At 38.9% G+C, this 27,705-nt stretch overlaps 2 protein-coding genes and 1 pseudogene across 3 annotated transcripts; 2 read left to right on the forward strand and 1 right to left on the reverse strand.

Annotated features, from left to right (window-relative positions):
- Positions 1–589: 589 nt before the first annotated feature.
- rab5if (RAB5 interacting factor) lies at positions 590–6,287 on the reverse strand. Its single transcript, XM_028453453.1, has 4 exons — positions 6,003–6,287; positions 3,222–3,325; positions 2,974–3,103; positions 590–1,198 (listed from the first exon to the last, which is right to left on the reverse strand). The coding sequence occupies exons 1-4, from the start codon at positions 6,108–6,110 to the stop codon at positions 1,157–1,159; spliced, it is 384 nt and encodes a 127-aa protein (XP_028309254.1). The 5' UTR covers positions 6,111–6,287; the 3' UTR covers positions 590–1,156.
- A 789-nt stretch (positions 6,288–7,076) lies between these two features.
- On the forward strand, positions 7,077–7,194 carry LOC114467752 (uncharacterized; annotated as a pseudogene).
- A 3,426-nt stretch (positions 7,195–10,620) lies between these two features.
- Positions 10,621–27,076, forward strand: zhx3b (zinc fingers and homeoboxes 3b). Of its 2 annotated transcripts, none has more exons than XM_028453689.1 (7): positions 10,621–11,085; positions 18,754–19,677; positions 19,757–19,852; positions 19,930–21,432; positions 22,797–23,528; positions 24,483–24,741; positions 26,240–27,076. In XM_028453689.1, exons 2-7 carry the CDS (start codon positions 18,934–18,936, stop codon positions 26,248–26,250), a joined length of 3,345 nt encoding a protein of 1,114 aa, XP_028309490.1. In that variant the 5' UTR covers positions 10,621–11,085; positions 18,754–18,933; the 3' UTR covers positions 26,251–27,076. The 2 variants fall into 2 exon arrangements, with proteins under 2 accessions (XP_028309490.1, XP_028309491.1); XM_028453690.1 differs by having other exon boundaries at positions 18,757–19,677.
- Positions 27,077–27,705: the final 629 nt, after the last annotated feature.

Consider the following 27,705-nt stretch of genomic DNA (forward strand, 5'->3'; position numbering starts at 1 on the left):
TAAAAGTTACAATTCTTAGATTTCATTTGGAAATGATACCCTACAAACTTAAAAAGAAGAACAATTATTCACTATATTTAACATTAAAACCAAATCGACACATTCTGTGGCTGGCACCTCTAACAGTGACATGGATAATGTTCTTATTCCAAAAAGAAGATTTATGTTATACAAGTGAAATTTCATACATGTGATTTATTTTGTCCATAATTTAAAGAGTAACTAAACCCCTGTTTTTTCCTGACCTGCCACTTGGGGGAAATTTCAAAAAATGCCTTGATTATGGGCGGGGCTTCTGGAGCAATTAAGACACACCCAGTCTATAAAATAAAATCTTCAAAAAACAATCTATGTTAAGCTAATTAGCTACTTAATACTCAATATAGCTCTTTATTCACAATGATCTCAGTCCAACCTACTCAGCACAGATTGCAAAGTCCACAGGTGCTAGTTTTTATAAGAGGGGCGGAGCCAACAGTAATGGTCCAATGACGTCACAGAATCTTGTTCTCAGCCAATAGCAAAAATCAATTGTAATAGCTTGGTTTCAACCCATAGAGGGCAGTCATGCTAACATTTTACAATAAAATACACCAAATTGAAAAACTTTGATTAAAATGTTAAGAGTTGATCAATCAACAGCACTACTTAACACCCAAATACATTTGTATTCAGCAGAAAAACGGTTAACAGGTTTAGTTACTCTTTAAGTAAAATATCCTTCCACACACAGTCTGAACCCTGTTGACTAAATCTGCAATTGGTGTGATGAGTTTGTTAACAATGATTAACAGTGTCTTTACAGTTTTAAACATAAATCGACAGAAGACGACTTCTTTCTGTCTGACATCAACTAATCCATTTCAGTCACATGGTTTTGTCTCTTTGTCATTAGTGTTTACTCTAGAAACTTTGAAAATGAGGAAGGAAACTCACAAGAAGCAAAAAAAAACAAGTATCTTAAAGAGAGGTGCAAAACTTGAAGTTGTCTTTGCTGTATTTTTTGTTTTATAAACTAAATTCCCATGATGCACAACACGCTGTGCGATCGTCATCATACTGTAAAGCTAAACGTTGACATCCCAAAAAATCCAATCCTTGTTCGGTCTTGAGAATTTGAGAGTAAAGTTCTTTATTAGTGTCCTGTGAACTCCTCTCAGTCATAATGTAGCGCTGTGTAAAAAATTATCCACACCACCTGTTAAAGAAGAGCAGGGAGATCATTGTTAGACTAAAGACGACAGTTTATGCTTCAGTTTATACTGAACCACAAGCAGCTTTCTTATAGAAATTGTGGGCAAGACAATAAAATTAGTCCATCGATGTGAACATGTATTATTTAAACTATTAAAAGGTTTTTACCAAAAAAGCAACAAACATAAAAAATAGGGTTTTGCTAAACATTTTGAAAACTAACAACGCTTAACACAGAACACATTTTAATTATGAAAATGTATTATACATTTATTTATTCAGAATAATAGTATAAAAATATAATAATATTTAACAGATTAAAGTTCAATTGTAGTCTGTGTATTCAAGACACTTTGATAAGAATGACTGCATATCGTTAATTACACTTTTTATTTGAAAAAATAAATATATCCATCCATCCACCTTCTGCCGGAAAAATATAAAAAAATCAAAATAGATTTTTTTGCTGTTGTTCATTTGATTCCTACTTATGCAGATTGTTATTTTCACTTTTTATTAGAAAGTAGAAACACGAATCATCATAAAATCTTTTTTCCATGTTTGTTTGATTCCTATTCAAGACTCTTTCATTAGAATGACTGTATACTGTTACTCACTGACTGCCATTGACATACATATACATCATTTTAAATCCAAACGTTCACTGCCATTGACGTATATGTACGCCAATTGTGTTTTTCATCGGGGGTTGCTAGGATACACTGCGGGAGAGGTCTTCCATGAATATCAGCCTTGTACTATGATGTAGTGACCAACTGGTGCCATGTAGGTGGCAGCAATGCACCTTTGGGTGAGAGATTAGCCATGATGGGCAGAGGTCAGAGGGAGAAGAAAAGAGTTGACCAGGGAGAAAATGATGCTACGAGAGAAGAAGGTGACGCTCACAGCAGTGCACACTTAAGCAGAGCATGTGTGGACCTAAAAGTGTTGCCATCGTGAGAGAAAATGATCAATAACCCAAACAGTGCGACTCGACATGTCGGGGAGGAAGTTGCGTGTGTACAACTCTGACTCAGATAGCAAAATAATAATAATTTTGCCATCAAAAGCCCGATCTCAGTGTTGTTTTATAGAAGGAAACCAATGTTTAGATGTTTGGGGTGTCGTTAAGCAAAAAAAAAAAGGCCTCAAAGTCACTAACAAGTTTTTTCACAAAAAGAATGTTTTCTCATGGTTTTGTTCTGAAACTGGCGTTTTGTGTGAAACCTACCTATTCAACTGCTGATTATGGAAAACTGAAACAGGCTAGAAACTATTTCTTTTTCTGATGAAAGTAGAGAGTCTATTCTTTCAGGATCTGTTTTCAGATTTTACAGTTATAGTACAAAATATTCTGTGGATCTTCAAAGATCAGTCAAAATGCTCTAAAATGGCTGGCAGTCAGGGGGTAGCTGTTCTGAAAATGGCTGACAGCCAATGAGTTAACATAAGCTACAAAGGATTTTTTTCAATGAAAAGATGTACACTGGCTCAAAAAAGGTTGAAAAACACTGCCATAAATGACCTTGAATTTCTTAAAACAGCAATCCTATAATATAAGATGTTTTTGGGGATTTTTTAAATTACATTTTTGAAGAAAAAATATGTAAACTCAATGCTATATTTCCAGCAACCATTATTATCTAAGTCATGAGGTAAACAAAAGTTAAATGAAAATGTTATTTTTGATTTTTGTTTCACACTTTGCAAAGCCAAACAATGGTCCAAAACCTGACCCTCTGATTGGCTGGATTTCAAGCTTTCCTTCATATTTCTCACCAGAAACAGAGCAAAGGATGTCATGAAGCCTTCTTTGGTGAGTTCCCATGTGCCTCCGTATTCCTCTTCATCAATCTGCTGAAAGCTGCTGAAGTATACATACAGGACGCCCGCATTGATGATGCAGAATCTGATGGGTCCAATAAAATAAAATTTAAAAAATACATGAAGGCAGTTGCATGGTTGTATTACAATTTAAAGAAAAGACTCTTGGAAAGTGTTCATGTGTAGACAAACTGATCACTTACATGGCTATTCCCAGAAATCCCTTTAGTGGTGCAACGCCCCATATCAGACCAAGGATTACTGCAATTATTTGCCGGAGCCAGTATATTACGTCTAAAAACTCATCCTGTGAATCAAGAACAGGAGTGAAAACGTGCTCATTTGCATAATGAATTCAAAATCAAAACAGTATAAAAAACACTGACTGGTGTTTAGTTTCTGAATGTATCTCATTCACATACAGTGAGGATTTTACTTGTTTGTTATGATTGTCATAAAAGTATTTCGGATCTAACGTACATCATTTTCTAATCAATTAGACATGTCCCGACAACTTTTTCACTTCCAAAAAGATACAGATTTTGCTGCCTTCAGTATTGATACGTTATCAGTACAAATAATACATACTTTTCATAACAGTAGGTATGAGAACAACTCACCCATTTACTAATGGGTTACATACATTTTAATATACATACATTTTAATTTTAAACAGGAAGATATTCTACAATTGAATAAAATAAATAAAGAAAATCCAATTAAAAAAAATCCAATTAAAGCAAAAAATATATATTCTACAACTGAATAGAAAGAATAAAAAATACATTTGAATACCCTGAAAAATAACCTCAATAAATACAACTTAAACAAAATGTAATAAATCTGAGATTTTATATGCAGGCCAATATAATCCATCATTTTTGTGTTATGCGAATATAGGACCGATATCATTATCAGATCAGAAAACCCTTAAAATCAATTAATTTTAGTTTGTAAACATGTTATTTCATATTTTTATAAGTAGCAAAGATTCGTATGTTAAATTATAGTACTGTCGTTTTCATTATTCAGTTTTAAAAAAAAAGGGAGAAAAAAAAAAGAAGAGTATAAATAAATTATTTTCACAAGTACAGGAATGAATCTGATTTGTTTTTGTTTTGATGATTGACTATGGACCATTTTTGAATATGTAGATTGTTTGTTTAATGATATATGGATAATTCATTATAGGAAGTGTTTATTGCCCCCAGGACTCAAGAATTATTACTTCTGCTGTTGTGGGTCTAAATCCCACTTTTGTCATATTTTTTTTTTTTTTTTCATTTTAACATATTTAACACGGCAAATTCCACCTTTAAAAATACATATACAAAAAAAAATACATTTTAGGGTATTTCCTGGGTTAGGGCTAAAATAAAAAGGTTAGCTAAAAATAAATATGAGCTAAAATAAAACTGGCCAATGAGGGGCGCTCCGTATGAATAGACTGGAGGTCTATTCATATGTTTCCGTACAATATATTTATTGTTCCTCAGCATTATTAAAGTCCTGACTCGATTAAAACCGATTTTCAATTATTAATGATTATCGAATAGATTTTTAATTACTGCTGATTGTTAATCTTCCATTTATCAACAGTCAGCTACTGTTGAATTATTTGACTGATCTTTTTAGTAATAACTCACAACACCTTCAATATTGTATTGTGTAATTGATATTTCAAATTAGGAGAACTCGCTTGGTTATATTATAAAATGAATCACGTAAATATTTGATCTTTGGAAATTTAAGAATTGATTCATAATTGTCAATAACACAATTGTGATCAATTGATTATAGATTTTTTTTACAAGCTCTATCAGTCTTTTCACACTCGCTTTGGTTCAGTTCTTCTGCATTAGGTCAAAGGTCAAGAGGGATAAACTCGCCTTGGCTGACAGAGTTTTAGATTATTTTACATGTTTGAGCGTTGATTCCGTGAAAGATTTTTAGCGTAAACGTGGTGTCGGTCTCCGAGGCAGAAAGACTGCGTTAGCTTCTAAAGCTAATGCTGCACACGAGCTAAATATTTTTTTCCCGACTTTTCAAACATCGGTTTTTCAAAGTGCTCGGATCTGAAGAAATCGGCATCAGCGGATAACTTTGGACAGCTCCTCGAGCCCAAATATGTGTAATATTAATAATATGAACACTATTAAAACACTAACGATCTCTGGAATACAATTACAAACGCTTTTATGTTGGAAAAAAAAAAAACAGAGTAAACGAGCGTGTTTACGTTTATATCCCTCTCGACATATGACCCCCATCAGGTCGCGCATGCGCAGTTCCAAAGTGTGAAAAGGCTTATTACAAGAGGGTGTTAAGTGTTTGTGTTATGCTAATATAGGACCGATATCATTATCAGATCAGAAAACCCTTAAAATCAATTAATTTTAGTTTGTAAACATGATATTTCATATTTTTATAAGTAGCAAAGATTCGTATGTTAAATTATAGTACTGTCGTTTTCATTATTCAGTTTTAAAAAAAAAAGGGAAAAAAAAAAAAAAAAAGAGTATAAATAAATTATTTTCACAAGTACAGGAATGAATCTGATTTGTTTTTGTTTTGATGATTAACTATGGACCATTTTTGAATGGTCTATTGACCATTTTTTACTCTTATTGTGTTCAATAAGAGTAAAAAGAAAATCGTTTGTAATTATCTAGTGGAGTCATTTTGCTTTCAACTCATTAACATGTCAACAAAATTAATTAAAAAAAAAAAACTGCTAACAATTGTAATAATGGTGGATACCATAATGATAAACATATTGATTTTATAATTCTATTTTTAACACAGTTGGATTGATGCGCAAACATGTCTCTGTAGTGAACCAGGCTAATCCTTAGCATGTCGGCTAGCTGCTGCAGCTAACATGCTTTGGGCACGCCTTGTATCAGGTAATGCACACAAACACGTTTGTATCAACTAAAAACACACAATAACACAACATAGTAAGTAAAAGGGGGGCTGCTGACCTTCTCGTCCCAGACTGCGTTACTGCTCAGGGCTTTGCTCCATGTGGACTGTTTGACACCCCCATTCGCCAGCTGACTTTCTTCTTTCCGCTTTGAGCTGCTCATCATTATTTACTGCTGTCTTCCGTTTTCAAGCTTTAAAACTTATAAATACACACACAACAGTTACCGAGCAACGCGTAAAGTTGGTAAAGGGAAATCTTCGATCCGCTGAGGTGACAGATTTCAATCACTAACGCGAACGGGGGTTCTACGCATGCGCATTGGGGTCTGACCCTGGTCAGTGAGAACCAATCAGAGAATGCGACGTCGGTGCACCGCTTGTTAAAAGAACACAGCCCAAACCACAGCGCCCTCTAAAGACTAAAACCCGTCACTGCACTCAGCGTCATTTATCAGGTTTGGGGTTTATGTTTTCAAGATTAATACATTTAAAAAAAAATAAATAAATAATTTCAGCACCAGGTATGTCCAAACGTGTACGTACCCACCAAAATCACTATTATTGCTGCTCAACAAAACATCACAGTAAATCATTCAAACTGTATAGCTCCTCACTTTAACCCAATAGCTTTGTTCAATTGTAGTTTATTTTGTTGGCGGCTGATCACTTGTATATTTTTGCACGTGTTTGCATTTGTATAGTTGTATATAATACTAAAATTTGTATTTAATACTTATTTAATATTTATCATTGTACAAATTTAAGTGTCTTTTTCCCTACCTTGTCTGCACATGCTGTCGGAGGTCATCATTACATGTAGTGCAATGTTTTCGTGACAGCAATGAATGTTTTATTATTGCAATTAAATAAATACATTCATTTTTTTTGCATAATTGTGACCATAAGGAAGTGTAAAAAAAACTTTATTAAAGGGAGAATCTAAAAATAGAGGGCTGTGTTACACCTTAGTGAGAGGGAAAGGAACAGGGAAGAGGGAATTAGGGTAGGGAAGAGTTGGCTATTTGAAGTTGAGAGTGCATTGTGGTGTTACAGTTGCGTATGCTGTGCTTATTGTGAGAAATGTGATGGACTGGCGCCCTATCCAGGGTGTACCCCCGCCCAGCGCCCTATGATGTGGCCATACCAGCCTGTCATTGCCCGATCCCGTTAGATCTCGGAAGCTAAGCAGGTCTGGGCCTGGCTAGTAGCTGGATGGGAGACCACTGAGAATTCCAGGTGCCACAGTGGGGTGGCAGTCACCCAGTGGTATCTGTCATTGTGCCCTTGGGCAAGGCACTTCACCTACATTGCCTAGTATGAATGTAGTGTGTGAGTGAGTGTTGGTGGTGGTCGGAGGGGCCGATGGCGCACTATGGCAGCCTCGCTTCCGTCAGTCTGCCCCAGGGCAGCTGTGGCTACAATAGTAGTTTACCACCACTAAGTGTGGAGTGAAAGAATAATGCCTTAATTCTGTAAAGCGACTTTGAGTGTCTATGATAAAGCGCTATATAAAACTGATGCATTATTATTATTATTATTATTATGAGAGCCGGAGAATGGCACCGGCAGACCCCCGCGACCCTGTTAAACGGGAATAAGTGGGTATGAAGATGGATGGATTGTGAGAAATTGAAGAAAATAAAAACAGTACAGTACTAATAATGCAAAATCAACCACCAGAGGGGGACAAACATACAGAGGCAAAGCAAGTGGAGTCCAGCACATGCAGATCATAAAGAAACACACACTCTCACACACATTTACTTTAATTTGACTGCAATGTGGAAGGGTGTGAACGTTCTCAGTAGCCCATTCACAGGAAATCTGGTAGTTTTACACAGGAAGCGAAAGTGGACCTTTGTGCAGCCCAAATTTGAAAACAGATATACTGTACCACAATGTGACAAAATGCCAAGATACAAAAAGTTAAAAAAAAAAAAAATAATGTAGAAGAAGAGGAAGAGGAAGAAGAGGAAGAAGGAGGAGGAGAAGAAGAAGAAGAAAAGGAAGAAGAAAAGGAAGAAGAAGAAGAAGAAGAAGAAGAAGAAAAAAAAAAAACTATAAAGATGCAAAGTAGTAATTGCAAAAGTTTAGTAAAGCAATTGTTAACTTAGAAAAAAAAAAAGAAAGAACTTTTAAATGAAAACATAACATGTCAAAAGAAAATGTTGGTGGATGTCAGCAGGTCTGTATTAGTGATAGGCTGGTACATCGGACGGACGATATTATCGGCTGATTTTTGCGGTTTTTACGTGTATCGGCATTGGCCGATGCAGGCCGCTGTGTTAGCTGATTCTCATTATTTATTATATGTTAAATATTTTTTTACTTGTTCTTGTTCTACATCATCTGTTTTTTTAATATTTGTTAAATATTTTTTACTTGTTCTTGTTCTACATCATCTGTTTTTTAATATTTGTTAAATATATTTTTACTTGATGTCATTCTACCTCACTTTTGTTCATTTCAATAAATGTTCCTTTTTAGAAAAATTGAGACTCGTACCACTTGTTATCATCATTGTGTAATTTTTATGACATAAATCGAGGGAGCAAAAGTAGTATCAGTTCCAAATATCCGCTCAAGAAAATCGGCAGTCCGTATCGGTATCGGTCCTGATCGGTCCATATCGGTCGATCCCTAGTCTGTATAGTGTTAAACATATTTTTCTCAGGTTTTCTGTTGTGTTGTTTAAAATGTATTATTAAAGCATGTTTAAACTTTATCAATGAGCTATAAGCAGTTTATTGGTCATCTTTTTTTCTTGCCTCACAGCAAAGGCAGTGGATGCAGGGTTCGAGTCCCTTTCTTTGCTGAATTTGCATGTTCTCCCCATGCTTGCATGGGTTTTCTCAGCATGAAAACACATGTTAGAGTGATTGACGTTTCCAGTAACAGTGAAGTGATTAGAGATGTGTGAATGCTGATCCATGAGTTTAGCCAAATTAAGACAATATCGGTAGTTCAACTTCATATTATGAATCAGGTAGATAGTCCACAGGGAGTTGCACTTCTTCATTATCATGAAGTTGTGTCCCCCTGAAATAAGAGGGATAATAAACAAGCTTGTATCTTAAGCATAAGCTTCTAGGAAGCACCACTGATGTTATAAACAACTCTCTAACTACTAACTGCTACTTCTATAAGTTCTGCTCATATTCAAATAGAATATGTGTTACCAACTTATTTGTATTCTTTTAACTAAAATTACTCTAAAAGAAGTCTGAAGTAGCTATTTAATAAAAGACCTTTTTAACATATAATATAAAAACACACTCTTTATATTGGGGGTTTTACTGGAGATATGACTCAGAGTAGAGCTTCCATTACAATAAAAAGGTTGCAAATTTATAAAGCTGCAGGTTCTTTAAAAAAATTAAAAAAAAATTTAGTTAGGTTTGGTTTTTCAACTGTTATTACAGTCACTGTGGGTTAAAGTGATCTGTTAATAGTTTATCTATAGCCTATAACCAGGGATTTTGTTGCTGGCAAAACTGCTTTTACAGCAACAAGATTTATTTATTTATGATCTTTTTAACCAAACAATGTATCTGACTTTGTTTGATTTTTCCTATTTTGACAGCAACATGTATATAGTGGATCAACACAAACACACACATACACGGTTATAAAAGGGGAAAGAGAGGACCCCTGCTTTACAGGGCTTTCAGATACTTTTATACTATTATATATAATATTGTGTATGTCAAAGATGGGCATTTATTGTTCATGTCAACTTTTCAATCTGAGAATGAATACAGGAAAAAACAAAGTGTTTGTATGTTTTTGTCACTGTTTTGTGTATTTTCCTTTTATTTTGTGTTCTTAATGTCATTTTTGTACATTCTTGTCATTGTGTTTTTGGAGACATTTTGTGTATTATTGTGGTCCTTTTGAGTTTTATTTTTTTTCTTTGGAGTCATTTCAGGAAATTATGGCGTTATTTGTGTTTTTCTGTAATTCTGTTCCTTTACTGTTGGGGGCCGCCTGTTGCCTTTGTCTGGTGGGGCACACTGTGTTCAAAAGTGCATTCTTTTAAATAAAAAAGTAAAAACTTTGTATTTACAATTACTCATAATAGATATAAACAGTGTTGGGATTAACTAGTTACTTTTGTACTATATTACAGTAATATATTGCTTTTTGAAGTAACTCAGTAGTGTAACTCATTACAAAAGTGGTAATATTATAATAGTTACAATTAAAGTAACTCTTAAGTCACATGCACTTTTAATTTAAGTGCATATTTGCTTTGTTTTCTCACTGTTTGCAATTATTTGAGGAAAAAAAAAAGATTATAATTATAGGTAAATATAATTTATGGGGAACAAAAAAACTAAACTGAAAGTATCTGAAACAAAACTTAGATGTTTTTAGAACACTATCACTGTGATATAATTAGTGTTCTGGACCAAAAGTCACTCAAAGTAGTTTAACTCAACTACATAAAATAAAAAAAAACAAAAAAAAAAAAAAAAACAGTAATATTGTAAGACAAATATATTACATTTTTATCCCAGTAACTAGTAAAATAAATATATTACCACTTTAGAGTAACTTACCCAACACTGGATATAAATATGAATAGTGAGGACTGGAGTGTTTTTGTGACTGTGGGCTCGTGCTTGTTGACGCATTAATAGTTACTGTCCCTTTAAGTGCGGTTACCTGGTGAGGGGACAGGTGAAAGAGCCACCGTCCCAAAACATTTGACCCGGACATTAACATTCTCAGAGCCGTAACAGCACCTGAACCCCATTCCCCTCCATGCTGACCGTGGGTGTTGGTCTGACTCTGGGCTGAACGGTGCAGTTACTTTCTCGTACCCTCACGCCAACTCAACTGTCAGTGACGTATGCGTCACGTGGCTGTCGGTACGTCCGTGGTATTTTCCTCCCTCCGCCGCCAGCCTCAGCTCCGAGAACCGCCCGAAATAAACAAGCGCCGACAGACGAAGGTGGGCGCCCGCTACACGAGGACCGCTCCGGTGTGACGTTTATCAGCAGCCGATGGACCCGGGAAGGGGGGGGGGTCCAACACCTCGTAGTCCATCAACGAAGCCGAACCGTCCCTCCACATCCATGTAAACTTAGTTTGAAACACTCAGCGCTGCGGAGGACCAAACGCTGACAAAGCGAGGTGAGTGTGCGTTCACTGACAGTCACGGCCACGAGTGTTTCACCTCCTGAAGTAGCGAGAACCAGAACCAGCCTCACCTATGCTGTGGATCAGCGGTGCTGCTGGCCAGCTGCACGTCGCCTGCTCTAAAATGGCGACAGCCAGGCTGGAGGGTGGTGGGGGGGGGGAGAGAGGGAGCAGTTTATATGGACCTGGGGGGGGGGTCTCGTCATTACCTGACCATGTGAGGTGTGTTCAGTGTTTGGGAGGCTGTGATGCGTTCAGGAGCACCTGAAGTTTGGAGCACTCCTCCTAAAGTTTAGAGAAAGATGGAAAAGCTTCAGTTTAGAAAGAGTTAAAAAAAAAAAAAAAAAAGCTGCTGAGCAGTGGGAATAAAATAGTACAGTGTAACCAACACTTTGTTTACTTACATTTGCCTTTTTCATCATTATCTGCACCTATTTTACATCATGACAATAATTAAGAAGAAAGCTGGGTATCAATTAGGGCTGAACGATTTTGGAATCCCCCCCCCCCCCTCCCTCCTCAAAATTGCAATTGCAATTGCAATTAAATATGAGATTATTTTTCTAGGGCCTCTTGTCATGTATTTTTCAATGAACACAAGCAATAAATCAATCTGTTTCATAATAAACAATTACTTTAAATAAATATAAAATATAAATTTGAAAGCACAGATTACAACTTAAAGCAAACAAATCTGTGTCTTTACCTCTTCAACATATCTAACTAACTTCACGTTTCATGAAACATGTGGCCTGCACTTCTTAAACACTCTGTGAACTTAACAGGACATGAAAAAAAAAATGCAATTGATCGTTCAGCCTTAGTATCAATTCAGATTTGTCAAATCGTCTCGATTTGCGATTTAATTTGATTCCATATGATTCCATATGATTTGTGATTTGGTTAAGGATATTTCAATCACTGGAGCAATTTACATTGTATATGGAAGAGATTATTAGGCAACTAATGTTGTATATAGTTGAAAATAACTCTAACTTGGTGCATTATTAAAAATATTAATGTTTACATTAAGCATTGAGCCCACAGCACCACATTACACGTGCTAGAAAAGATATTACGTGTAGAGCTGGGCAATATATCGAGATTCAAGATATAGCAAGTTTTCTATTTTGACGAAATAGAAAATTGCATTATCGCCTATAACCCAGGCCTTCCCCTAAACATCCACACTACAGAACTCACTCACACATGCTGTCTCTTGTAGGAGAAAAAGCTGTTAATAAATGTGCCTGTGTGGAATTTTCCATTAGAAAATTTAACATACATTGCTATTTTGAGAAAAAAATATTGAGATATGAGTTTTGGTCCATATCACCCAGCCCTAATTACATGATAGATTTCAGGATTTTGTTAGTCAATATCTGGTCATTAAATGGAAAATCAATTTAAATAGATTTTTATTTATGTATTTATTTACTTGAGCCCACAGCACTGCATTACTACTAGGGATATACCGATATGGATTTTTTAGGGCCGATACTTTTTTCCATCAGCCTTAGCCGATGACTGATGCGGAATGCTGATTTTCTTGAGCCAATATTTGGAGCCGATACTACTTTTGCTCCCTCAATTTACATCATCAAAATGACATAATAATGATAACAAATGGTACAAGTCTCAATTTTTTTTTTTTAAAAAAAAAGGAACATTTATTGAAATGAACAATGGTGAGGTAGAATGACAAGTAAAAACCAAATCTTAAAAACAGGTGATATAGAACAAGTACAAAATATTTAACAAATCTTAAAAACAGGTGATGTAGAACAAGTAAAAAATATTTAACAAATCTTAAAAACAGGTGATGTAGATCAAGTAAAAAATATTTCTGCACTCTGTAAATATTGTGGATCGGCAAACACAGCAGCCCGTATCGGCCGATGTCGATACACGTAAAAAACGCAAAAATCGGCCAATAATAATGGACGGCCGATGTATCGGTCTATCACTAATTATTACACACGGTAGAACAAATGTATTACAAGCTAGATTTCAGGATTTGATGAATCAATATTAGATCATTCAATGGAAAATCAATTTGACTCATACTCCTGATTGGTATTATTGACAGTATTTTTTTTTTTAAACATTATTTGGTTTGCTGCCCCATCATGTTTTTGCTATGAACTAATGTCAAGGTTATTGCAATGAAGTTTTAAAATGGAAAACTTTACCCTAAGGACTTAGTGATGTCTCCCAGCAGTCATGCATGAGGTAACTGTCTGTTTCCAGAGTTTGTCATGAGTGTGTGTGTGACTCCTGGGATTAGAACCAAGCCTTCTCAGACAGCTAATTTGTTTTCTGTTATCCACGTGAGTCTCAGGCCCTGACACTGCCCTAATCCACCTTCAGGGATAGACCTTGTGTCCACATGTGGATCAGAAGCCTGTTTGACAAAGCTGCGTATAGAAAGACACCCATCAGCATTGTTTGATCTCAATGGTGGTAACAGTCAGTGACGTGTCTGTCCCTTAATCTTGCTTCTTCTATCAATCAGCGCCCCTCAGACCTCGTTCTTTTCTAGATTTGTGTTCAGGCCTGAACTTTTTTTTGTTCATTTTTCATCTTCAGAAAAACTTTATTTTACATTGGCTTTTTAATGACTAACCAAGATTTCTTTTTGAAATGACAATCATCAAGATTTAGACTTTGTCCTCGACCTTTCCCAGCTCTCTGGACTGACCCGTGTCATCATTTACATAGAGATCTCTTTCCATGTGTCACCATTAAACCGGCTGTTCACAAGTCCTTTTTATGGTCTTGGTTGGGTGAGCCTCTTTAATGTCAGTGGTGAGCATGTTAAGGTCAGCAGCAGGAGCCTCCTCTCCTGCACTGCATGGCTGGTTAACAGCTTGTGATGTCAGCCATTTTAGGTTGGATAGCAAAGAGTACGGGGCGCCGCCATTTTTTTTTCTCTCCCTCCCCTCTCATAGCAACCCAGTTTCAACATGCGTTTGATACGGCCACAGCAACTCAGCCGTCTGCAACCCACGCAGTTTTCCATTCCCTGACCTGAAGGCAGCGCAAACAGAGCCTGGGATCAAATGCTTTGATGCAATGGGAGAACTGTCAGTCATTTAGTCTTGTTGTTTTCCAGATCCAAGACAACGAGAAGTTGAAATACATTAACCTGTCCACCTTTATAGTTGTGGACTTAGTTTATCAGTGTGTAAAAACCTTCAAGTTCTTAGCAGGTCAGATGGAAGATGGTTTGCATTTGCCGTGAACATGAAGACTTGATCATTAGCTGAGACAACCCATGGGTTGGAGTTTTTTTCTCCAAGGCTTGATTAGAAACGGTCGCTTTTGTCAAATTTCCAGGCCCTGCATACCCAGTGCATTCAGGAAGTCGCTGAAGTTCTAACAGTAGAACTCAGAGTTCATGAGGTGCAAGGTAGCACGATTGGCAGATATAGAAAGAAACGCCATCAGCCCTGGCCAATAGCAGCGTAACTACGTCGACTGCACCTAGCACTAGACAACACCGCATGAGAGAGGCAGTGAAATAGGAGCAGGGCAGGGACCCTCTGAATATCATTCACAGGGGAGTGTGGAAGACTGAGGCCTGCTCTAAGCAGGGACTGGATGGCATAGGAGATGTGTGTTTACCCACATGCATGCACTTTAGAGGAACAGTCTGGTTGGGGGGTAGGAGGTGGTTGCTATGGGAACGGTAACACACCAGTGGCGCTGCCGACCCGTCTCCCAGGGCCAAACTTGCTGGAGAAAAGGAGGAGAGAGAGAATAGTGAAGGGGGGGTGTTTAAGGTGAGGAGGGAGGGAAAAGAGAAGAAAGTGCAGCCAATGACACGATGGCTGCCTGTGGTGTACACCTCCCCTCCAACTTACTCAATCCACCTTTTTTTTCACACAAAGATAACCGTGCTGCACCTGTGTGCTTAGTGCAGTAATAATATTAAGCGGGCTACACATAAAGACAATTGGGCTGTTTTTGTCCCGATTTTCCCCAATTTCCGACCAAGGATGGCAGATTTCCTTGTGTTTTATGAGATTAACGGGCTCGGGCAGACAATCATAAATATTAGATCTGTTCAATATTTATGATCAAAACTCCTCATGTGTCTGTGGAAAGCCGACGACTCCCGACTCATGACCCCATGATTTCTAACGTGGAACAGAATGTAGCCAAACAAAAAGTGAGCTGACCGAGAAACACGCAACTCAGAAATTGGCTTTCCCAAGTTTAAAATTCCGATCAACGAGTTCAACAGCAGCCAAGTAAAACAAAGTGTACAGTGACTCTTCTTAACAAACACACACACACACACAGAGTACATTTGTAAATATCCACTCCTCACCTATTGTCTCATTGCACTGTGTATGTACTGCATTATCTCTGTATATCATGTATATATATTTTGTTTTTGTCATGTCTTGTATGTTGTAATTAAAAAAATAAAATAAAAAAGTCGATATTTGGCACCAGTGAATTGATAACGTATTGCAAGATGAAACTTTGCGATATATAGTCGTATCAATATTTTGCACAATCCTAGTATATATGTATATATTTATCCTTTATATTTATCATTATTTTATTATTGCTATTTTTGGTTCGTTTTTTGTTCTTTTTCTGTTCTTCGCACCAATTACCAATTTATTTCCTCCTATGGTTTTTAAACTGTACTTGGCAAATAAAAACTTTTTCTGATTTTGAGCATGTCAAAATATCTCAAACATTTCTGATGGGTTAAATACTGGAATTTTTTCCAGATTTGATCAAAGTGGAAGCCCAGACTTCAGATGGCGTTCCAAGTCACTTTTTAAAGTAGGGTCAGAAAATCCCAGAGTTGCTTGGAACGGAGCATTAGATCAAGTTGATTTTGTGCTTGGAGGAAGTCTGTGGTTGGACAGAATGCTTGTGTGCTGTGTTGAGATTATTGGAACACACACACACACATTTTACAATCTGAACTGTTGGATAAAATCTTGATGTGTGCACCCTGCTTTAGTTGTAAAGGTATTGTCCAGGACAGGCATTATAGAGTTACCACTATCAATGTGATGTAACCCAGACCTCTACAAAGAGTCAGGACAGTGGATGAAAGAAGCCCATGCTGGGCTGAGCCATGCATGAGGCTCAGATAATCCCCAATATGAAGGTAAAGGTAAAAAAACAATGGCTTTGTTGTTACTGGGAGTTCTTTAAACCCCACATGGGACATCTGACTTGCACACACTAACTACATATGAATGCAATTCCAGCAAGTTCATTTTGTAGGGATACATCAAAGCAATCACCTCTGAGGAAGACTGGCGATTGACAGTTGAAACATGTAAGGAGATCAAATATCCTGATAAAAAGATGTCTGAATAAACAAAACCTTAACATATTCATATGAATGCCCTGTGCTCCTTTAAAACCACATGAAACGCACACATGCAAATGCTGACCATTATATTAGACACAAGATCACTGCCACACAGTCATCGTGTGCAAATGAGAGTTTTCAGCGGCTGCACCAGTACTAGTGAGTCAACACAACTCGTCTTAGTTCAGGCATCGCTGAGACGTGAGTCGCCCACATCTCGGCTCACCCATGTCTCCTGAGCTCAGCGTCTCATTGGTTTTCAGGCATTACTGAAAACTGTGTTCCCAACTGCTTTAATTTCTTTTGCCACAGACTAAAGTGAGCACCACCAAAGCTTCCAGTTACGTGTTGAATGGCTGAATATCAACTGGTTGCGTCGGGCATTATTTTGTTGTTGAAGTGTTTGTTGTGCACGTCCACAGAATGAGGATGAGAGTCAGGTTGTGTCCACTGGTTGCACACATTCCAGTTTTGGCAGTGCAGTGAATAGGGAAAAGGATGGAGGGAGGTAAGGGCTGTGATCATAGTTCGGAAGAGATTTGGGCTTTGAAAGGACAAGAGTGGATTGGGCTGGGCAAGCCAGTTGGGGTGCTTTTGGGGGGGGGGTATCGGGGAGAAGAATTTACTGAAACACCTCAGTGCTTCTTCTATGATAGTTAACACTCCTCCTCACCCCAAGCCAAGTGCCCATCCCCCACCATCCTCTTTCCCACTCGTCGTCCCTCTCCTCTCGCCTGCCACCCACACCCAGCACAACCACGTGATGGATGGCTGCAAGATTGCCCACCCATAAGCCTTTGTGTCGGTCACGTGATCTGGCCGCCTTGGCAGAGTGGTGCCCTCTGATGCAGAAATGAATGGCAGGGGAGTGGGGGGGGGATACATGCACAACGGTCCAAGCCCAGGGCAGTTACCCTCTCTCCCTCCTCGGGGGTGGGGTGGGGTGGGGGCGTATCCAGATTCCTGCACAGTTGCAAACTTCGTTTCCTTTTTAACCCCTCATTCTCACACCTGAGACGAGACGACACTTAACATAAACACACAAAGCTACTTTATCTCAATGCACATTCACTTTCATTCTAAGATAGAACGTAATTCAACTTTTTTTTTTTTTTTGCAACTCACTGTTAGAAACTATTGACCTTTACTAGAGTCTGTGAAGAGACATCTGTCACAACACCACCCCTATCTGTTAACTGTGAATCAATTCAGTGAAGCAAATGTGTGTACAATGAAACTTTTAAACAATGTTTTGCTCAAAGAAGGTCCGATATCAGTAAAGACTCAAACAGACATGCTGACACTTCGACGCACACTCTGTTTTTGGGTTTCGTATTGTCTAAAATTCCCCTCAGGCAAGTTGTGCCCAGTTTTAATCCTTAATCTTTATTATTATTTTCATTTGTTAGTTAGTTAGAATTTTGTTGCGCTTCAGATTGTCCATCGTGTGGTGTGTTGCGTTGTGTGGAGGTATGAAAGATGGTGGTTGTATTGCCCTCGAGCTGTCCTCCAGTACTGCATCACCACCTCTCTGCTTGAGTGAGGGGAAGCAGGGAGGGGAAAACTCCTCTGCAGGAAGCATCGCCATTTTGTTTGAGGACAATGAACCAGTAGTAGTATTGGAAATGTTCAGATTTGAGTGACCACTCTTAACACTTCCAAATTCAAATCTGGCACATTTGTATTTGTGGCTCTCACAAACTGCTACATCATCCTGATAGTAATGAACCAATGCCAAGCAGCTACTTTGCTGGTTTTCAGGTGTACTTTATTTTAAGAGGGTTATTCACAGCCTAGGTGTTTGTGTATCAAACTTCATCAAGGTGTTTGGGTGAAGCCACAGAGGCCTGTGGATTTGAAGAAAATCAGCGAATGTGCTCTGCCAGTGGGGGTGTGTCTGAAACAGGGGAAGTGCAGCAGAGTTGTATGGGGGAGGGGAAAGCAGGGTTAAGGACAGGAGCTCTCCCCTCAAAGTGTTCAGTCAGGAGGCAGACTCAGATTGTTTGGAAGTCCTCATAAAAGATAGGTTTTAAAGCTAAGGGTTTCTTTTATTACTTTAGTGTAAAAGATATATTTTTTTAATATGTGTTTACAGAATTAATGACAAGGCCTCTGTGTTCTTGACATATCGGCTGTAAAACATTTTTCTTCCTATCTCTTGGATACTGGTGTTAACGACGTAAGAAATCTGATCTGGTTGTTATTTTTCTGCATTTGTACATTGTTTAAGTGTTTGTGGGAGCATTAAGGGCTTAGTGTGTAACGGTGGATGCAGATAAATGACCTGAAAAGTCTTTTTGTTTGTGTTTCAGCAGCTTCTTTCTAACATCAGATGTGAAAACTACAACTGGACACATGGAAACGTCCCATCACCCTCCTCTCTACCCCCATGCGTGGCCAATAGTCAAAGAGTAGGCCATACATCTCGTTCACACCCCAGTCCTAGCCATTTGACCAAGACCCCCTCCTCCTCCTCCCACTCTGCTCACACCATGGCCAGCAAGAGGAAGTCAACGACCCCTTGTATGATCCCCAGCAAGATCATTCACCCCTCAGAGGAGCTTCACTTTGACTCTGTCGTTGTTCCATGTCAATTCAAAAGCTCTGGAGCATTGAGGCACAGCCCACTCGACACTGCTGAGTCCTCCAAACCAGAGGCGGGAAAAGCTGTCAAAGACAGCGCTGGTACTTACACATGTAAGCCTTGTAACTTTGAAACCCTTGACCTTAACTTGTTCTTGGATCATGTCTACTCTGGCCACCCCAGCTTTCGTGCAGATCCCAGTTTTTTCTGTGTCAGCTGTGGTGTTTCAGCACCCAAGTTTGAGGGGCTGGCCCTTCATAATGCCAGGATTCATCCCAGCACATTGAATGCGACTCTACACCTGAGGAACAGGATCAAGAGGATGGTGGTGGAGCAGAATCTGGATCCTGAAGCAGACTTAGGAAAGGACAATGAGATCTCCATCACCAAAACGCCAATCATGAGGATGCTAAAGAGCAAATCGGAGTCGAAAAGGATTGTCGTGTCCCACCCAGTTTCTGACGAATCCTCCGCAGATTTAAAATCTGCAGCGGCATCAAAAGACTCGGAGAAGAAAGAGACCTCAGCAACGACAGCCACTCATGTTCCTACAATTGTCCACAATGGAACAGCCAAGGTCTCGCTGCCCTCGGCCATACAGATAGTGAACGGCTCAGGAACATTACCCATTATAAAGACACCTATCACACAGGTAAAGGCGGCTGTTAAGGATGACATGATTTTAATCACATTTTATTACTTTAAATTAACATTCTTTTACATTTTTTCAGGTGGTGTCAGTCGTTCACAACAGCATTCTTCAAAATTCTGCACCAGTCACAGTAACCTCGAATGCATCATCTTCATCCTCTAAAAATCTACCCAAGGTGAGCATTCCTTCAACAGGATATAAAATCTGTCATTTATCATTGTCTTAATGATTGACATTTCAATTTATGCCCAGGTGATGATTCCCTTGAGCAGCATTCCCACTTACTGTGCTTCCATGGATTCCTCTTCCTTCCTGAAGACCTCCTTCAGTAAGTTCCCGTATCCCACAAAGGCAGAGCTCTGCTACCTTACCGTGGTCACCAAGTTCCCAGAGGAGCAGATCAAAATTTGGTTCACAGCTCAAAGACTAATGCAAGGCATCAGTTGGTCACCTGAAGAAATAGAGGAGGCTAGGAGGAAGATGTTCAACACCATCATTCAAACATCGCCTGCAAATTCCCAGAACCAGACACGGGCTTTAACCAACGCAACACAGCACACCATCACAGTGCTGCCTGCCTCACTGGGAGCAACGGGTATCCCTCACATCCTACAAGGATCTCTCGTCAGTCAGGGAGGAGTCATCGTCACCCAGCCCGTGGTGGCGAATGGCATCCAGGTGAGCAGCGCACCTGTGGCCCTCGCCGTCACGCCTAAACCTCAGGCAGCCGCTCGCCCCATGATGCAGGCTCGGCCCACTGCTGCCCTAGTGGCAGACAAAGGCGTCAGCATGATGGGGGGGGCTGTGGGCAGCAGCAGCAGTGCAGGTAACATCATCATTAGCAGCAGTAGTAGTAGTAAAGGTGGAGGAGGGCAGACAGGCAATGTAATTGGTAGCAGTCAAGCCAGTGTCATCAACTTAAGTGTACGAAGCAGTAATCATAGTCATTCAAAAGCGAGCAGTGTCAATGGTAAACACAGCAGTACAACTACCACCCCCAGTAACAAAAGCAATAGTCCCAGCCAAGTGAATGGAAAACCCACTGGTGTGAGCAGCAAAGTGAAGAAACCCAGCATCGCGCAGAGCAACAGTAAACAACCCACAGGCAACAAACAGAGAAGCAAAGAGTCAAGTGGCAGTGGCGACAAAAAACCCACAACCAGCACCAGTGTAGATGATGTCGGCTTTTCTTCACGTGACTTGCCGCCCATCAACATAGAAGAGGGCTCTTCACCTGCCTCCAAGTCATCATCGCCCTCCCCCGCAGCGACGCAGAGCAGCAGCTCCACCTCCCAGAGCTCTTTGAGCACTTTCCTGGATGCCAGCTTCTACAAAGGCAAGAAGTCTCCAGGGCAGCTCAATGCCTTGAAAGACAGTTTCCAGGCCAACCAGTTTCCAGGCCAGGAGGAGGTGGACCGTCTCATTACTCTGACGGGGCTAACGATGCGAGAAGTGCGCAAGTGGTTTAGCGACCGGCGCTACAACTTTCGCAACCTTAAAGGTGCACGTTCCAGCACAGGGGGACAGAATAAGCCCAGCGCGGCCACTGGTACCAGTACGCCATGCGGCGGCACCGCCCACCCCATCGACCTGTCCGACAACAGCAGAGCGAAAACGCCCCAGCACAACTCTGACACCCTCAGCCCCTCAGCAACACAGACGCCGACTTCTCCCACCACACCATCCCGTCGCCTCCCTAGAGCGCCCTCACCTGATTTCACTGCTATCCGCTACAAAGAGAGGGAACCTCACCAGGTAAGCACTAAAACATACTGGTTTCGTGAGCATTAGCTTTAGCTGCTCAGCAATGAACTATCATTACAATTGTTTTCACCTTAGTTTAAGATTGTCTCAGATTAACTGCACCTTCATATACATAATATACTACCTTTAGAGGTACTTGTCTTTGGGAAAACTGAAAGCTGAAGTATTGATTCCAGGTTTTTCTTTAATGTAAGGTCAAGAAAGGAGTCATGTTATTTATTCATGGACTGCATTAATTCACTTTTAACTACGGTGCATCTTCCTTGTCCTGTTATAATTAGCAGCTTATTTTCCATCATAGAAGGAGACACTTCTTTATCTTATTTATTTTAAATACTCATTGGCAGGATTGGGGTCAATTATAATTACAATTTGTGATATAATTGTAATTGACTTTGTAGCTGTAATTTACATGAATTACAATTCAATTACACACAAAAATTGGGGAAAATCCTTTTAAGTCATTAAGTTAATAGTTTAATAAAATAAATTAAGATCATGTTTTGGATGTACCTGGAAAGAGATTATGGTGCTTAATTGTGTAAGTGTTTGAAAATTAACTTAATATTACAAAAAAAAATTATATTTAAAAAAAAAAAAAAAAAATGCCAATCCCTGCAATTGTAATTGAACAAATAATTGAAAAACATAATTATGATTGCCATTGGCATGAATTACAAATATTTGTCTTTGAATGTAGGAATTGCAAATAACAAGTTGAGTGCGCCAATTTGGAAAGTATGTGAACCCGAGTCGAGTTATGATTAATTAATCTAAATAATGAAGCCTTTTTGTAGAAACTGGTTTTATGTATTAGTTTTTGTTTTATTTCACCTAAGGCCATTAAAGTGTAACTTAACCCCTAGTTTTGGGGGTTACGCCATCAAAACGTCACAAACCACCATTCTCAACCAATAGTAACATTTGATTACGTATAGAGGGCAGTCACCCTTATATTTTTACAACAAAATACACCAAATTGAATGAACTAGACTAGAATCGATCACCAACACTATTTCATATCCAAATACATTTGTCAGAAGAAAAGTAGTTTTGGGGGTTTAGTTACTGACAGTTGGATGCATCATTGGTGAGCTACAATCTTAACTTTATTTGAAACCTTTGGAGGTCAAATCTGCATTTTTTTTCAGGTTTGCAGCCTTTGTTTGTTTCCGAAATATCTCCACAGATTACTAATAATAGTAGTTTTAACCCTTGTGCTCATAATTTGCAACAGCAGTTTTGCTTAAGATCTGCGATATTAAGAAATTAATTAAGACAAGATGTTATTTGATTTGGAAGCATGCAGATGTTGCTATTTTATCTGAGATGTTCTTCTTGTTTGTGACGTTTAGGTGAAGGCTTTAGAGACCAGCTTTGATGAGAACCCAGACCCGTCAGCAGAGGAGGTAGACAGACTGCGATCAGAGACTAAAATGACCAGACGGGAGATTAACGGCTGGTTCACTGAGAGGAGAAAGAAAGTGGCAGCAGAGAAAAAGAAAGAGGAGGCAGAACGAGCGATGAGAGAGGAGGAGGAGGAGGAGCAGGAGGAGATGGAGGTGGACGGAGATGACAAACTAAAAGACGACAGTTCAGGGGAGCAAAAAGTCAACCCCATCAAAATAAACCTAAAGATGCTGAAAGTGACAGAGGCCAACGGGAAAGCAGAGGCTGAGGGTTTAGACGCCTCAGCTGTAGCGCCTCAGCCCATCAGCACACCTGCTTCCTCCCCAGGAAACACACCTAAAGTCAGCCAGTGTCCCACCCCCAAACCCTCCAACTCCCCCAAACCCACAGCAGCCCGAGCGAAGAAGACCGCAGAGCAGCTCCACCAGCTCAAACTGATTTACGCCCGCACGCAGTGGCCCAGCGCCGCCCAGTACGACGAGCTGATCACAGCCACTGGCCTGCCTCGCCCCGAGGTGGTGCGCTGGTTCGGAGACAGTCGCTACGTGCAGAAGAACGGCCTGCTCAAGTGGTTGGACGCCTACCAGAGCATGGCTGCAGACGAAGACCTGCAGAAGGGCGGAGCCAAGATCCTCCAGGCTCACTTTGATGCTCACGGGAGGCTGGAACAGTCAAAGGTCAGGAACCAAAACACAACCTCAAAACTATTACAGGTTTGAAAAACAGGAACAGAAATATTTCAATTTGGCTTCATGAGCAACACAAGTGCTTTTCTGTGGGTGAACCAGACCATAAATGATTAAAAAATACATAATAATTAGTAAGGGTATAAGAAAACACCCTAGATTTGGAACAATTATCTTATCGATCCAAAACGTTTTTCCATCATATTTTTTAACTAAATAAACCATTTAATAACATTAGCACGTAAACGCGAAGTCACTGTTAAACAACCTCACTCGTCATTGCATTTTAGTTTGGAAGTTGATTTAATTTTCATTAAACATACTGATCACTTTTATAGATGTATGTGGTTATTTTTTTAAAGAATTTAAGAACTTAGGATCAGAATCTGTTGTAGAAGCAAAAGTTAAACTTTTTTGAAAAATTGAATTTGACATTTTAATAAATAGACAACTTGTTTTTGATATTTGTACTTGAATTACAGTTAGTTACCATTTACAAGTTAAAGAAATTAAATAAATTGTTTTTCATACCATTTTGTACTCGTAAAGGTGAAATTTGTACTTATTATTGTGTTGTTTAGTGTCGGGATATATTGTATTGTGAATCGTATCATATCGTCAGATTCATGGCAATGCACACCTCTAATAATTACTGTCTGAACTGGGAACATTCCATTTAATGTAACCGTTTAGTTTGGAAATATACAAACGTGCCCATGTTCTGTGTGATACTGCGTAAATGATCCTTTATTTAAGCAAAAGTAGAAAGTACACAACTTTTAAAAAGCTATACTTTTTTCCTTCTTTGTTGTCTAACCAAGCTTTGAATGGCTGTTTCCCAGTAGAAGTGATGGTATTGATGTTGAACATCCCAACAGTAAAAAGCTCCTGTGTCAGCATCTCAGCTCCAGCTCTGGTTCTCATCCCCAGCATGTTTGTGTTTAGCTGCAGGAGTTGGTCCAGTCCAGTGGTTTGACGGCTGACGCTGTGAAACGATGGTTTTCCTCCAAGGTGACGCTTTTACCCAGGTTAGAACAAACTGCTGCTGCTGATGGTGGTGATGGTGGGACCAGCACCAAACCAGAGCCAATAGTCCAGTCCTCCCCCATGGAGACGCTACCAACAGAGAAGAGCGTGACGCATCCGGTGAGCAGCGACGGATCAGAGGAAGGACCAACAAACACTGACCAGACAACAACTAAAGGTAAACCTGATTATTATTACCACGGTTACATAAGGAACAGATTTGTCGGATTATGTTTAAAAGTGATCGTTCTTCAGGGAGAAAAGGAGAAATATTTTCTCTTCAGCCATTTAAGGTCAAAACGATTTTGTAAAATAATCTAATTTTGTATATAATCTAGTTTTGTATATTTTTCTGGTATTTAAACTTTAAATAAATATAAAATATACATTTTAAAGCACAGATTACAACAATAAAGCAAACAAGTCTGTGGCTTTACCTCTTCCACATATCTAACTAACTTCACCTTTCATGAAACGTGAACATGTGGACTGAACTTCTGAAACAATCTCTGAACTTAACAGGACAGTACGAGACAGGACAAGAAAACAATAAAATAAATAAATAAATAAACGCAGCGTTTCCGATTAGAAAATTGCCTTTCATGATATCACGATAATATCGCAAATGCAATTAATTCAGTTCAGCCCTCGTCAAAATGATCTGTAATTTTAATAACTGGGGAAAAACTCTATATATGTGCATCACTGTTTCAAATGTTTACCTTTATTTATTTAAATGAGGGAGAAAAACAACAAAGGGCAGAATTTTAACAACTAACAACTCTAACACTGAGACTGTATTTTGGTGTAAAACTCAATATAATGTATGCATGTTTGTGGTAAGGCTTTTGTAAATGTATTTTCCATCAAATTTGAATTGTTAGTTTTTTTTTAATATAGACTTTTATGGATATTTGTGAAATGTTCCAGCTGGATCTGCCGTCTTATATAAATGATATTCAGGCGACTCATTTGAAGGCTGGTGTCATATTTGACATCACAGTGATGTGGACGGTTGTAGAGCAGGGGTGGGCAACTTTTATCACAACAGGGCCACAACTGTATGATTGTCTGTTTCAAGGGCCACATTACGTTTTTCTTTGTTTAGTTTTTTAACTTGTCTGCACATGTTGTGGAAGGTCAACATTACATGAAGTGCAATCTTTTTACAACAGCAATGCACATTCACAATGCACGTTCTTGTCTGTATTTCTGTTGTTTTGTGTGTTTTTGGAATTATTTTGGATATTTTTCCCTCATTTTATGCATTTTTGTTGTTTTGTAGATTTTTCTGTTTCATTAGTTCATTTTGGTTGGTTTTGTGTATTTTTCTGTGATTTATTATGTTTAGTGGGGAGATTTGTGTTGTTTTGTTGTCATTTTGTATATTTGTCAGATTTTTTTGTATTCTGTGTTTTTTTGTTTGTTTAAGTTTGGTATATTTTTCTGGTATTTTTGCCTGTTTTTGTTGTGGTAATGTGTGTTTTTTGGGAGCAATTTTTGCACTTTTACTGTTTAGTGTATTTTTATCATTTTGTACATTAACTTTGAGGCCTGCACAAAATTAGCCTGAGGGCCACCAGTTTCCCATGCATTTAAATGTTTTTGTTTGTTGTCCTGGAGATGATGGTTAATGTTTCTTCTTTTTTTTTTTCTTTCTTTTTTAACTGTTACAGAAACTGAGTGAAGAGGCTTTTTGCTAAAGGATGAAGTTTGGCGGCGGCGTTGATGGAAGAGATGACAGATGCATCCGTAACAGGATCAAACAGGAGGGACACGCAGACCTTCACCCTCCTCCTCCTCTTCCTCCTCCTTCACACTCCCCGAGCTTGGCTTGACCTCCCCCATCGAGTGAGACGGACCCCGCAGCCTTTGACTCCTCCCTCCCTCCCATCATCCATCTGCCCTCTCCCTTCTCCTCCACCGCCTCACCCCGTCCTCGCTCACATGCACACGCTCTCTCCAATTACTCTACCGTCCGCCATTTTCCCCTCAGCAGGAAAGTTCTGCTCAGACTGGATCTTGTGGTGGAGAGAAGTAGTAGAAGAACAAAAGGGAGAAGAACTCTGTGATGACGCCACAGGTTTTTTTTTGCTGCTGGCCTGACTGTAAATCTAAAGAAATGTTGATTTTTTTTTTTTCCCCGTTGTCGTCTGTATATTTTTTCTCTTCGTCACTAACTAAGACTAAGCTCGGCTTTCACAGCGAGCGTCTCCATGGCGACCGCCCTTTAGGATCAGTACGTAACCTCCAGGACAGAGAGACGCGTGGAGGATCTGAGCCTGTGTGAAACTGATGAAAACCTGTTTGACTGTATGAGTTACGGTTGGCGTTGTAGCATCGAGTGCTTCTTTATGTCACTGACGTTCTTTGGTTTTTACAAAACTTTCTTATCGAACAAGCTCGACCGTAAAAACTAAAACCTGTGAACGTTTACCAGAGGTCCAAAACCTTGTTGTGATCATGTAACATTTTTACGGTTGGCATTTGCCAAATAAACAGAATGTATTCAACACGTGGCTCTGCATTCTTTCAAGAGTAAAACGTTGATTTACACACAAATACTTGTGTTTTTAAACTTTGTCATTAGTTGAGACAAGTCTACAAAATATTGTTTTGAGGTTACTTTTAATTTCATAAATAAAAGACATCCAATCAGATACAATTATCCACCATAAGCCATTTTAAGTGTTGGAGAAAAGAACAGGACTTTGATAGTTTTATTAAAAAACTGTATCAATAACGACTGTTATAATAAACTGAAAGCTTCAGGTTATTTTATTTATTTAGGGATCGAGCCTCAACTTCAGAACATTAGTGTCACTTGTGTTCATTATTTTATGATACTATGGTTCTTCTTCATGTAAAAAAGGAACGTGGTGACTTTTGATTCAATAACAAGTCAAATTTATCTCTTTATAAGTGTCATAATGCAAAGTAGAGTGACCTAGAGTCTTTAAATAAAAAGTAACCGCTATCGCTCACTTACCGGTAGTACCCCAGTTGTTTTATTTACATGTCGTTTGCATGTTTGCCTCTGAACTCTCATTTGCATCTAGCAAGTCATGAACTAGAGCTGGGCGATACATCTAGATTCAAGATACTGTATATCAAGTTTTCTTTTTTGGGGATATAAAAAAAC

This window comes from Gouania willdenowi, chromosome 7, assembly GCF_900634775.1.
Source record: "Gouania willdenowi chromosome 7, fGouWil2.1, whole genome shotgun sequence".
In the NCBI taxonomy this organism is placed as follows: Eukaryota; Metazoa; Chordata; class Actinopteri; order Blenniiformes; family Gobiesocidae; genus Gouania; species Gouania willdenowi.